The sequence below is a fragment of the Mytilus californianus genome, unplaced genomic scaffold (assembly GCF_021869535.1).
Source record: "Mytilus californianus isolate M0D057914Y unplaced genomic scaffold, xbMytCali1.0.p SCAF_6, whole genome shotgun sequence".
NCBI lineage: Eukaryota > Metazoa > Mollusca > Bivalvia > Mytilida > Mytilidae > Mytilus > Mytilus californianus.
The window spans coordinates 83,282,582-83,296,943 of NW_026262712.1; the positions used below are offsets into that span (position 1 = coordinate 83,282,582).

A 14,362-nucleotide genomic window follows, 5' to 3' on the forward strand; every position below is an offset into this window, starting at 1 on the left:
GCGTATCATTTTTGAAATAAACGATTGCCAAACTTATTCACCATACTCAGCTTACATTATAAAAATAAGGAGATGTGGTATGATTGTCAATGAGACAACTATCCACCAGAGTTCAAATGAAGTAGTTTTAAGTAATTATAGGCATTGTATGGTCTTGAACAATGAATAAAACCCTTACCGTATAGTCAGCTAGATGTAAGCAATAATAGGCAACCATACAGCCTTCAACCATGAGTAAAGCTCATGAGGAGCTAAATTTGATGATGTTAGGATCATGCCAAAATAAATATTAGGAAACTGCAGAATCTATTCTATGAAAATTTAAAAAATGGAAAGACCAAACTCAAATGTGAAAAACAGCAAACTTATATCAAAAGATTAAACACTGGCATTGAAACAACAAGAACAACAATATTTTATTTCAAGAGAGTTACACAGTTAGCTATATAGCTAATCTACTATCAAACTGCTGTAAGGAGATCGAAAATTAGACACTCTTCAGTACCGCATTGTCTTGGTCAAAAAAGCAGAAATAGCACTATAAATATTTAACGAATTTATTCAAATATAAAAATCACTGTAAACAAATAACAAATACAAACTATATGAATGTTTTGAAGATTATCTTATTCTGTTAACTTGTTTACATAATTTTTTTAACCACTAATCTTTATTGTTCAAAACTTCTCAGATTCACAGAATAAATGAGCATATATCAAATATCAATAAAAAAATGTTTAGTGGTCAACTGTTGCCACATAAGAACAAGGCTTAGAAATAAAGACTGTAAGATACACTACCTTTCAGGGTAAACAAGTCATTTAAAATAGATAGAACTATGTATGTAAAGCTCTTCCTTAGTTACAAGTCTGTTAAGAAGACAGAAGCAATAGTTTAGGTCTTTTAATTGATAATTACAAATCTGTTGGGAAGATGTTTAGCAATGGTCTAAGCCTTTTTACACTGGTAGAAACTGGAGATGCCCTTGGAGCTTTTCCTGTCATTTGTATGTTGTTATTGTACTTTGATGATGATGTTAACACTTCTTTATTAGTATTCTGGAAAAGAGGTGCGTACAATTATGATACATCTGTGAACATATTAATAAAATTTTAAGTAGAAATAGAAATAAAATGATTTTATTTAAAACATGAAATGATATTACACACCTTATAGTGACTTTATAATCAAATTCATGAAAAGATAAAATTAAGATGACAAAATATGCATATATTTATTTTAAATAATTCATCCTTCCTGTTAAACAATGTGTAAGAAAAAAGACATGCTATTAATTCAAGAACATGACCTTTATGTGTATTAAATTTGTAGAAATTTGATGATTCATGAGAATAAAATACATAGAGCTAAGAGCTATCTGAATAACTTTAAAGGTTATTATCCTTGCACTTTCATTGGAAAATTTAGGGATAATGGTAATGTAACTCCTAGTATTACATTTGTTCTTTCATACTACTTTCTGTAAACCTTTCTCCTTTTTTCACTTTATTTTGTTTATGGATTTAATTCCTTTTAAAATACAATAATTGAACCACAATCTTTAGAATTTGCAATAAGGTTTCCAAATTTGTAACCTTGGATAAGACTTTTAGACTGAAAATCAACAAATTTAAAAAGCATTAAATTCTCTATCAATTTTTTAAGGACTTAGAATCCTTCATAGAATGATGGTACATCATCTGTAGATGTGCAATAAGGTTTTGGTTCCTAAAAGACCAGAGATTTTTGACTCGTTGAAAGTTTATCTCATAGAGATCAACATTATTTTGAAATTATAAGGAAACTAAGGTTTTAACTCCCTCAAGGCAAAGTTGACCTTATATGGATTTGGCTATATTTTAGGTCCATTTTGATTATATATATCTTCAACTGTTCTGGTTCTTATACATCCTTGGCATTCAAATATTCTGCTTTGAGCATTCCTGATGAAATTAAATCCAGAAAAGTGCTTCCAACTTATGAAATTTATAACGTGTTGTTTTCATTTAATTTTAAGAAACAAACTTTATATCTGTGACTTTCTACTGACATCACAACATTGTAATAAAACAGCGATTTTTGGAAAAACCTCAAAATTCCCTAAAAGTCAAGCTCCTATGTTGTTTTTCATTACTTTAAAGCTAGCCCAGCTTGTCCCACATAAATGCAAGATTTCAATATTTTGTGGCACAAGAGTTGTGATATGGCAAGCTTGGAACAAAGAGCCATTTAGTATTTGTATATGTGCAAAAAGTAAAATAACAAAAATACCGATCTCCAAGGAAAATTCAACACGGAAAGTCCTTTATCAAATGGCAAAATCAAAAGCTCAAATACCCCAAACGAATGGTAAAACATATTCCTGACTTGGTACAGGCATTTCCTTATGTAGAAAATGGTGATTTAAAGTAAAGCTTGTGACAATGAATTTGGACAAAAAATGCTCCATCATTTTGGTTTTGTTTTTATAATTTTCATTTGTTAATATCATTTTTATATATTGCATATCATCTTAAAACATTTAATTAAAAATGATCATTGTGAATAAAGGGACAAAATTTAAGATGAGAATGTTTATTAATTTATCACCTGGGAATTTTACAAAACCTGTTAAAAATTACATCAGTACCAAAGAACAAACTACTTAGCTGATGAAACCCTTATGGACTAACGGTCCAACAGCAGTACTATGGTATCACTCAGTGCTAGTAATTAAAAATAACACTTTAGAAATTTCGTGCCACTTGAAGTAAACCTTGAAATACATAATATTTGAAAATTAAAGTAAATCCTTACATTTTCTGTTTTTCTTTTTTGCTGTTTTGGTTCAGGTTTTTTGTTTTTATTCTTCAAACACTGATATAATCCTGAAGAGGCCATCAGAGGATTAAAACTATTAAATTCTTCAATCTACAAGTAAAAAGAAACATGTGAAAAAAATGCTTACTTTTGTGAATTGTTTGAAAACTGTTTCATAATCAGGTTTCAAATTAGTAATTTCATAACTTGCAGACAATTAATCCAAAGTCTGTATTTTGTTGCAACTATAAATCACAAAATATATCAAGCTGGTACCCAATAAAATATTGAATTTTACACTTCAAGATTTTCTGTACTTCTTATAAATGAAGATGTTAATACTTCTCTATTAGTATTCTGGAAATGAGGTGAATACAATTATGATACAACTGTCAACATATTAATAAAGTTTAAATAAAGAACAGAAATAAAGAGATTGTATTCCTAACTTGCAATATTAATACACATATAACACTGACTTTTATTATTATATTCATGAAAAGATTAGAGTAAGATGACAAATTATGCACATATTATAAAATTATCCAACATTTTTGTTTGCCGTTTAAGATTTGAGTTGGTTAATATAAAAATTATTTATTCTGCAGCTATATTTCCTGTTGTCTTTATTTCCTAAAAACAGTTACAAAGGGATATTGTGTACATTTTATGTCATGTTTAAAAAAAAACCAAAAAAAACAGGGGTTCATTTAGGGATGGAAAATACTTTTTATTATGGTGGCAACATTTCGTAAGGCTTTCATTGTAACCCTTTTAAGTTACAGTAAATAAAAATATTAGATCATTGCCAGAAAATCAGAAAATTATAATATTTTTTGGTTCTGGGCACGAAACTGTTGAAAGGCTTGGTAACCTAGCCCTTCCCCCATTTCTTATTTTCTCTTTTTTGGATGATACTCTGTATCTTGTTTTATTTCAACCAATCTGTATAATAAACTTTTGCAACAGTATTTCCTGGGTTCTATCTATTTGTAGCCCTACATTTTTTCCATGGTATTCGATGAAGACAAATTTGATTCTTCATCAATTTTCTTAGTCCTTGTCAATGTAAATCAGTTTTTTAGTCATTGTCAATGTTTATCATTTTTAAGAAAACAAAACATGAAATGAGTCTTTCCAGGGCTGTTACTTTCAAACTAAATTCTAAAACCAATGAAAAATTATTTTTTTTCTAACCACTATAAAATTTAAACAGCTAAATTATGTCGGAACTTACCAATAATTAGTTTAATGAAAATGCCAAGGAAGAGCTGTGACAACTACCAATTGTTTACATGTGGTGACAGTATACCTGTACCGTCATATCACCATAATTTGTTTTAGTTTTATAATATTATGACTTTTGTACTTTAAATGCATTAATTGATGGATACAAAGATGACTATAATGGATAAATATGAACTATTTTAGTTTATCAAACATTAGAAAGTGATGTTTGTATGGAAACCCTCTAGGGACAAAAGTAATCTAATCTGTATTGTTATTTAAACAAGCAGTGACTTTAATGTAAACAGTGCTTATTTTGATATTATTGACACACTTTGATGATTTAATTATGTTTTACAGCAATAAAGGCTTTGTTATGACATCATAGAAGTGCAAGTGAATGACATCATTGACCAAGTTAATGCTTATAGCAATATAATAATTATTTTCACATCTAGGATTTCTTTTAATATCCCTTATATACCTATATGGAGTTATTTCCTTTCAGAATGATAGGTCTTTCTTTTGAAGAAACAACCCGGCTGATACAAAGTGTCAATGAAATGTGCTTCAAGTATAAAATAAGGTAACTATTTACCCTGATTTAAATGCAAACTACAGTATTTTCAATGTCTAATTCATTTAAAAGTCATTGTGTGTTGTTGCCAATTGGGTTTTTACTGTACAATTTTCCATTTTTAATAGTCTTTAACGGTTTTAGGCAGGAACAATCCTTTCCTACTTTTTTTGACTGAAATACAACCCAAAAAAAATCTGAATTGCCGAGTTTAATTTTAGAAAAAAATAATCTGAAGTTTTGTTTAATTATCGCTACAACAAAGAGGCATTATTTTTTATAAAATTGTTAACAAGCCAATTTTATCACAATTTGTAGAAAAAAAAGGAGAATGTGTCTAAGGACACAAATGCCCCCGCTCAAGCTTGCCTTTCAAATGAAAATGGGGAGAACCGAAAGACTAGAAGATGGAAGGATGGATGGTCAAGGGTAACACCTTGCGGCGGGGCATAAAAATTGTATTGCCAGACAAAAGAGATAACACAATTATTCTGAATAATTTGTTTTAAATTCTTAAGAAAATAATCTACTAGATTTACCAAGGTACAAATGTCATGAAACAAGAGGAAAAACATAGCACCCCTTTAATGAAGTTAAGAAACTACTTACCATGTGACTTGTATTTTTCATACACTGAAACAATTCATTTGTTTCTTGCTTCATGCAATTAACATTTTAAATGCAACAGAGCAGTGATTACTAACGTTCATATCTAGATTAGTGAGATTTATTTTACCTTTTAATTGAGCCATATTGGGCTTGATTATACCAGAATGCAGAAGAAAAGAATATCCCACTTTAATTGATCTGTAAAATGAGATACAATTCCCTGCAAATCTTTGCAGAAATTATATTTGTTGACAGTATATAAGTAAAATAATGCAAATTTTAAGACTCTTCTTGTCATATAACACATCTTGGAGTTTCAGGATTGCCCAAATAAAGACCTCCCTATCGTCGGTCTTTCAATTAGTCAATCTTGACACCCCTTATTGTGTTAAACGACAAGAAAAATCTTTAAACTTATATAGTTAAAACATCCTTTTCAAACATCTACATCATATTTATATTATTTGTTGTCATTCTCCTCTGACTTAATGACTTAATGTAATTGTAACAACATGTGTTTACATTTTTCTCTAATACTAACGTGACTATAAATACTTTCCCCAACCTGTTGATGTCACATAATGATGTTGAGATTGTTATGGAAAACTACGGTATTGCCTATATTTTACATCAAATAGGTGTATTTTACCTATAATTGCTTTTATCTTTGTTACTTGAATTCTGTCGGATAGTTGTCTCATTGGCAATCATACAACATCTCCTAATATCTTTATATATAAAAGCTTTCAGCAATATACTTTATGACAACATCTTAGTAATTTTTGATATGATCATGAGTCCTGTGAGTACTAGCCACACATGGAGAAGGTTGCCTCCTCACATACACCGGTAATCTACTTTTGCCACATAGTATATATATATATATCTTCTTCATATAAATGTATATACTGTAAATTCAGAAATTATTGTTTTTTTTTTTATTTATGCGAATAATGGGACTGAGTGAGTTTCACATTAGAACTCACATTCTGATATCTGATACATGTATATGTATGCAGATTTTTCTGAAATCGCAATAACTATTTGCATTTTTGTCCTTTCTTCAAAAATCGCAATGATAAATGCAAGCAATAATTTCTGAATTTACAGTATTACATCAAACTGTCAGGCACCAAAGACAAGAAATACTTTTTTAGGAATGCTTTTTGTATTTTACATTAGAATGGAGATCACTGTATTATATTTTAAGCTTGGCCTACATTAAAAGCTAAAAATACAGTTATCTCATAAGTAACATTATACATTATTGTGTTTTTTTAGTCTCTATTTTCTTTGTTTGGTTTTAAAAACAATCAGTGAATAAGTGATCTTATCTAGATTTAAGTTGAAGTATCAAGTTTTACTGTGTTATGTCATCGACTTACAACACTTAACCGTGAGAAACCTTGAAATTCAGTAGAAACTGCAGATATCTTCTTAGAATAAATGCAATAAGAAATGTTAGCAACTTATCAATATGACTACTGAGTTTTAATACTGCATTGATTTCAATCCACACATTAAACATAATGTCAGGGATAAAATCTTGAAATCAAGGTAAATCTTTATGGTTGTAAAGACTTACATAGGGCAGACAAAATGATTCAAAGTATGGAATTCTGACATATCCTGGTAATCTTTATCAGATTTATTAGATGATGTTCCACATAATATAATGACAAACCTGATGTAAGGACGAACTTATAAGATCTAAAGATTCTTCTGTGGCACCATCTAGTGATGTCCCTGTCTGACATGGAAGTAACAACTCCTGTACAGCAATAGATTTAACCAACAATGTGCCATTAGGAGCAGGCAAGAACACAAAACTTCCATTGGGTTTTACTTCCTGGTCCGGCCGTGATCTGTTTGATACAGGATTTTCTAATTCGCCTATTAACACTTGATCCTAACATTAAGAAATTAAATTTTCAATTATTTTTTTTGATGCAGGATTTTCTAATTTGCCTATTAACATTTGAACCTAACCATAAAGAAATTAAATTTTCAATTATTTCTATAAATATTTCTTACATCGTTATAAATCATCAGCATAAGGTGACTGAATTTTAAGACAGTTACATGTAATTCAAAATTTGTCCGATGTTTCTTAATTTTTGTGTGCGATGGGTAAGGTTTTGCAACATAAAAAAATTTGTAATTAAAATTTTTAAGCATTATTTGTATGTAGCATTTCCTTAAGGTGGTACCAAACACCTTGACTAAAATTAATTTGCGTTTAATTTTCATAAAATTTTGACAAAATATTTACTTTGACCCTTTGACAAAAATATAAAAATTTCAAAAAACTTAAACCACACACTTTATTGGAAAAATTTCATTGGATATATAGCAGTTTGACAAACACTAAATTTGATCATTGAGAGCTTAATATTTCCTTCACAATAGAATGTGATTAAAACTTTACAGAGTTATCTCCCTGTAGTGTTATGTACCACCTTAAAAGGTCGTTATTAATCTTATGTTTCTGAATTTACAGTAATAAGGTGAATAAATATTTATCCTTCACTTATTGAAAGTCAGATGGTTAAAATCAAAATTCCATTAATTTGAAAAACTTAATCCAACAGATACATCATTGTATATAAAACATTCAATATGTAGGAGGATAGTACATACTGTAACCTTTTAAACTAATTCTTACTATTTATACCAGCTTATAGTATAATGCACTAATTTTTATATACAATGAGGAAAGAAAATAATGTGGTCTTGTTACTAAATCTTACTTTTTCTACCAGTTTTAACATAATGCATTAATTTTTATATACAATGATGAAAGAAAATAATGTTCCTTTTAAACTCAATCTTACTTTTTCTACCAGCTTATAATATAACATAATGTATTTTCCATACAATGACTCTGAATGAGGAAAGAAAATAAAGCAGTCTTTTAAAACTAAAACTTACTTTTGCTACCAGCTTTTAAACATAATGCCTTTTTTATAAAACGAGGAAAGAAATAATGCAGCCTTTTTAAACTAAATCTTACTTTTTCAACCAGCTTATAGCATAATGCTTTAAATAGCTGTTGATTTTTCTCAAGATCATCCCAATCTATTTTCCAACAGTTTGTGGCTAAAGCTATCATTGGCTGTAAAAATAGACACACCAGGTTACTTGCAAGCATAATAATAGATCTATAAAACAAAAACAATTTTGATTAAATTATATTGATATGGGATTTTCTAATGAGTTTTTCAATTTAAACTTTTCAGAGAAAAGTATTTCTAAATATAACTAAAGAGGCTTTAAATTGCCTACAGAATTAATAAAAAAAACAAAAATATGGTTGAATATCTCTTTTCACACATCATTGTAAATGTAGATGCCATTTGTTGCTATGCCATACTAGGTTAGGAGGAGGATTGAATTCTCAAGTTTGTTAACCCTGCTGCATACTTCATGCACTTGAGCCTATAGGACAATGCCAATTGTAGTCTTACAATTGTATCTGTTTTTAATTTTATATAATTGACCAATATATATTGTGTTGCCAGTGGTTTCTTTTTAATTTTTCACATCTGATTTAAATGGATTTTGGTAATTCTTTTAGGCCCTGTGTGATCATATAACTTCTATTATCATTTTCATTTTTTACCAGGTGTCTTATGTAGTTTACCCTAAGTATGGTGACCATTTTTGACACCTTATGATTACCTACATTTATGCTGGTAATCATAGCATATCTTTGGAATTTTGGTACATGTATAGCCAATTGTCAATATTTAGTATATAATTACAAACAAAAGTGAACCAACGCCTGGTAATTCTGTAGTAAGGTAGAGTCCCTGAAGTGGATACCTCGGGTATGCAGAGTCGTTATGATAAAGCACATAAAATGTAAAAAGTCTTATAACAACAACACTTTAGGGACTGCTGCAGAAAATTTATTTATCGACATGTTTCGGTGCCTAGGGCACCGTCATCAGGATACAAATAATACATCGAGCAAGCTTAAGTATAAAATCGGGTTGTGTAAAGACAATGTCATAGTGTAGTGGTAGTTATGAAAGAGGAAGTGAAAGTATAATTGTTCAATTTTACAAACCATTCCATATACAATAGAATCACACAAATCTTGTGAAGACAGAAGTCCAAGAATTTTGATCTTGTAGATGGGGATAGACATCCCTAGAGCTTTACTAGTGGATGGGAAGGTCTTCATTGTGGCAGAATCTGGATGGACAGTCTAAAATAAAATCAACGCACATACAGCATATGGTGTATACAATTAGGTTTTTAAGATTAAATGGCCAATATCCCCCTACAATATGTGCTGAAACTTTCCATATCATTTACATTTCCAATTTTAAAAAAAATAATATCTTGGTGCTGATTTTCAAACTAGGCCAACATTATTGTTTGTGTACTCTTTTGGCATACATTTCAATGATCTCACACACAATGTTAATTTCCCCGAATCAGTTACATTTCCAAGCGGCATAACTTCACCAAAACTGCTCGATCAGAGTTTGTTTTGAAATTTGTCCATGATATTGCTGATGATAACCATTGACGTAAATTTCAATCAACTCTGCTGAGTATTGTAGGTGTGAGAGCTCTTACAATGTTTATTTACAACATTATCTATAATTCCAAGTGGTACAACTCCCCCAAAAATTAATGGATCATTGATCTTATCTGAAATGTTGCAAATTCAAACTTTTGACATAAAGTTTATCAAACTCTGTCAAATTATAAAGTCATGAGAGGGATCTCAATGTTGATTTTCAATTTCATTTCTATTTCTATATTTTTTCAACTATACAACTATAAGATATGATTCCCCCAAAAATTATTGTTTGGCTTAGATTTTCTATCTTGTCTGAGGTATTGCTGAAGTGAACCTTTGACATACATTTCATTTGACATCAATAAAAGTTGGCACAAGACTCATCACAAGTCAATTTCCATATTAATTACATTTCCAAGGGCATTACTCCCAGAAAAAGAATCAATCAGCCCAGATTTTGAACTTGTCCAAAATATTGCTAAAGTAAACTAATACAAAAATTTCATTAAAAACTTATAAAAACGGTAGGTATAAGAGCACTTACAGTGTCAGAGAGACACAAGCTTAGCTTTATGACAGGGGGAAAAATCAGCTCAAAAGCAAAAGCTCTCATTGAACTGAAGCACATCAAAAAAATATTTTCCATTGACACCAAAACCCCTAAAAACATATGGAAAAGCATAAAATTGTTACAAACATAATAAAAGATGGAAAAAAATCTAACCTTCAAACAGATATCCACAGATCTTATAAGTAAGTATATATGTACACAAAGCTCAATGATGCCCAACTATATATACGGCTATGGATTTACCTCAATTTGACCATTAGTAAGTATACTTACATAGATGTAGTACAAAAATAGTGACAACTTATATCTTAATCCGAACTAAAAGAGCATTTCTTAGTCCTATCAGCTTTCCTGGATTAAATTTAGACAGAAAGTTAAGTTAATACACAGAGATGTGGATTTTTTAACTAGAGGCTCTCAAGGTGTAATACCACCATTGATTTTCCCCTATTAGTCTTTGTTAAATTTGCACTTTTCAAAAAATTGTGCAAAATTTATCTTTGTTTCAAATAAAGAAATACTTGGCATGAGTAAAGTTTTATCCTGTCCAGTACTATAGAAAAAATTTCACATAACATTTCATTGCATATAAGAAAATAACCATCACTGAAAGTTAACCAATCAAATTTTCCCCTTTTTTTAACCTGTGTACAAGCTTTAGTAACCATGTAACCTCAAGTTTCCAAAATATTCTATAGAAACCCCAAATAAAAAAATAATGGTGCTTTAAAATACCCAAGATATATGTTTATGACCCAGAAATGTTTTACTGCAATGACCAATTACCTACAACTGTCAAATTCAAAGGAATATTTTTTTTCGACCTATTTTTGTATGCAACCGGATGTGACGTACTATGTTTGGTGGTATTACACCTCAAGAGCCTGTGTCGCTCACCAGATTCTACTTTGGTTTTGGAAATCATGTAAAAATAGATTAAAATCATAACAGGTACCCTAATAATGATTGAGGCCAAATTTGGTTTACCGGTAATATTGGCCCTGTAATTAAATAAAAAATCCTGGAGGCCATCTTGAACAGTAAATTGGCAACAAAGTAGCAACACTTCATCAGCACCTCATAAGGAACATTTATGCCATGTTTGGTTTCATTCCATTCAGTGCACCTCTAGAAGAAGCATTTGTATGTATTTTCCATAGGGTCTTATGTTAAACTAAGTTCCCCTGCTGGCGGCCATCTTGGATGATGGTTCGGCTACAAAGTGACAACACTTGGTCAGCACCTCATAAGGAACATTCATGCCATGTTTGGTTTCATTCTATTCAGTGGTTCTCTAGGAGAAAACATTTGTATGTATTTCCCATAGGGTCCTATGTTAAACTTACTCCCCCTGCTGGCATCCATCTTGGATGACAAATCAGCTACAAAATAACAACACTTGGTCAGCACCTCAAAAGAAACATTCATACCATGTTTGGTTTCAATCCATTAAGCGGTTTTCTAGAAAAAGACATTTGTATATATTCCCCATAGGGTCCTTTATTAAACTAAGTTCCCCTGCTGGCAGCCATCTTGGATGATGGTTCGGCTACAAAGTGACAACACTTGGTCAGCACCTCATAAGGAACATTCATGCCATGTTTGGTTTCATTCTATCCAGTGGTTCTCTAGGAGAAAACATTTGTATGTATTTCCCATAGGGTCCTATGTTAAACTTACTCCCCCTGCTGGCAGCCATCTTTGATGACAAATCAGCTACAAAGTAACAACACTTGGTCAGTACCTCAAAAGAAACATTCATACCATGTTTGGTTTCAATTCATTAAGCGGTTTTCTAGAAGAAGACATTTGTATATATATTTCCCATAGGGTCCTTTGTTAAACTAAGTCCCCTGTTGGCAGCCATCTGGGTTGATGGATTTGCTACAAATTAAACACTTGGTCAGCACCTCATAAGGAACATTCATGCTGTGTTTGGTTTCATTCTATTCAGTGGATCTTCAAAAGAAGACATTTGTATATATTTCCTGTAGGGTCCTTTGTTTAAAAATGAAGTCCCCCTCTGGCAGCCATCTTGGATGATGGATCAGCTTCAAAGTAACAATACTTGGTCAGCATCTCATAAGGAACATTCATGCCATATTTGGTTTCATTCCATTCAGTGGTTCTCTAAAAGAAGACATTTTTATGTATTGTCCATAGGGTCCTATGTTAAACGAAGTCCCACGCTGGCGGCCATCTTGGATGATGGATCGTCTTCAATGTAACAACACTTGGTCAACACCTCATAAGGAACATTCATGCCATGTTTGGTTTCATTCCATTCAGAGGTTCTCTTAAAGAAGACATTTGTATGTATTGTCCATATGGTCCTATGTAAAACGAAGTCCCCAGCTGGCCGCCATCTTGGATGATGGATCGGCTTCAAAGTAACAACACTTGGTCAGCACCTCATAAGGAACATTCATGCCATGTTTGGTTTCATTCCATTCAGAGATTCTCTAGAAGAAAACATTTGTATGTATTGTCGATAGGGTCCTATGTTAAATGAAGTCTCCAGTTGGCAGCCATCTTGGTTGATGGATTTACTACAAAGTAACAACACTTGGTCAGCACCTCATAAGGAACACTCATGCTATGTTTGGTTTCATTTCATTCAGTGGTTCTTCAAAAGAAGACGTTTGTATATATTTCCCATAGGGCCCTTTGTTAAACGAAGCCCCCGCTGGCAGCCATCTTGGATGATGGATCAGCTTCAAAGTAACAACACTTGGTCAACACCTCATAAGGAACATTCATGCCATATTTGGTTTCATTCCATTCAGTGGTTCTCTAAAAGAAGACATTTGTATGTATTGTCCATAGGGTCCTATGTTAAAGGAAGTCCCACGCTGGCGGCCATCTTGGATGATGGATCGGCTTCAATGTAACAACACTTGGTCAACACCTCATAAGGAACATTCATGCCATGTTTGGTTTCATTCCATTCAGTGGTTCTCTAAAAGAAGACATTTGTATGTATTGTCCATATGGTCCTATGTAAAACGAAGTCCTCCGCTGGTGGCAATCTTGGATGATGGATCTGCTTCAAACTTGGTCAGCACCTCATAAGGAACATTAATGCCATGTTTGGTTTCATTCCATTCTGTGGTTCTCTAAAAGAAGACATTTGTATGTATTGTCCTTAGGGTCCTTTGTTAAACAAAGTCCCCTGTTGGGGGCCATCTTGGATGATGGATAGGCTTCAAAGTAACAACACTTAGTCAGCACCTCATAAGGAATATTCATGCCATGTTTGGTTTCATTCCATTCAATGGTTCTCTAAAAGAGACATTTGTATGTTTTGTCCATACGGTCCTATGTTAACATAGTCCCCACTGGCGGCCATCTTGGATGAGGGATCGGCTTCAAAGTAACAACACTTGGTCAGCACCTCATAAGGAACATTCATGCAATGTTTGGTTTCATTCCATTGGGTGGTTCTCTAGAAGAAGTTCAAAATGTAAAAAGTTAACGACCACGACCACGACGAACGACGGACGCCAAGTGATGAGAAAAGCTCAGTTGGCCCTTCGGGCCAGGTGAGCTCATAAAAGGAGATGTGGCACACATATCAATGAGAGCACAACCTAACAACACAATTAAACAAAAAAAAAGACATCTGAAATATGTAACTTATCTTATTGCTATTTTCTCAAATTTTGCTTTGATCTTTTTTCTATATCAAGCAACTTGACTTAGAATGGTTTTTCTCAGTTCAGTTGAGATGAGTGAGACCACAATGAAGTCATAGCTTACTTCATTGACATTGCCTAGGGAAATGGCAATCTTTTGTTTTTCAACTTCAAAAAGTTTCTCTTCTACATCACATTTCATGGCTCTAGTACATAAAACTTTACTAAGTACTCGGAGTACAAAATTTGTGCTCAAAACACCAAAACAAGCCATTTGATTGGTTGATTTCCGAGGCTGAGTACAGAAATCATACTCGAAAGTTTTATGACAGCAAGGCCTGAACTATCACCCTTCATGAGATAGTAGCTGAGAAACTTCCTCTTGTTTTCAAAACAACAAATAATCT

At 32.0% G+C, this 14,362-nt stretch overlaps 1 protein-coding gene across 1 annotated transcript in view; it reads right to left on the reverse strand.

Annotated features, from left to right (window-relative positions):
* Positions 1–541: 541 nt before the first annotated feature.
* The window catches only part of LOC127705193 (meiosis 1 arrest protein-like), a 39,043-nt gene continuing 25,222 nt past the window's right edge, over positions 542–14,362 (reverse strand). The window contains exons 8-12 of the mRNA XM_052209507.1: positions 9,285–9,425; positions 8,226–8,327; positions 6,897–7,121; positions 2,797–2,910; positions 542–1,058 (exon numbers count right to left, since the gene is read on the reverse strand). Of these exons, the coding sequence (XP_052065467.1) occupies positions 915–1,058; positions 2,797–2,910; positions 6,897–7,121; positions 8,226–8,327; positions 9,285–9,425 (726 nt within the window). The 3' untranslated portion in view covers positions 542–914. The remainder of the gene's footprint in view (positions 1,059–2,796; positions 2,911–6,896; positions 7,122–8,225; positions 8,328–9,284; positions 9,426–14,362) is intronic.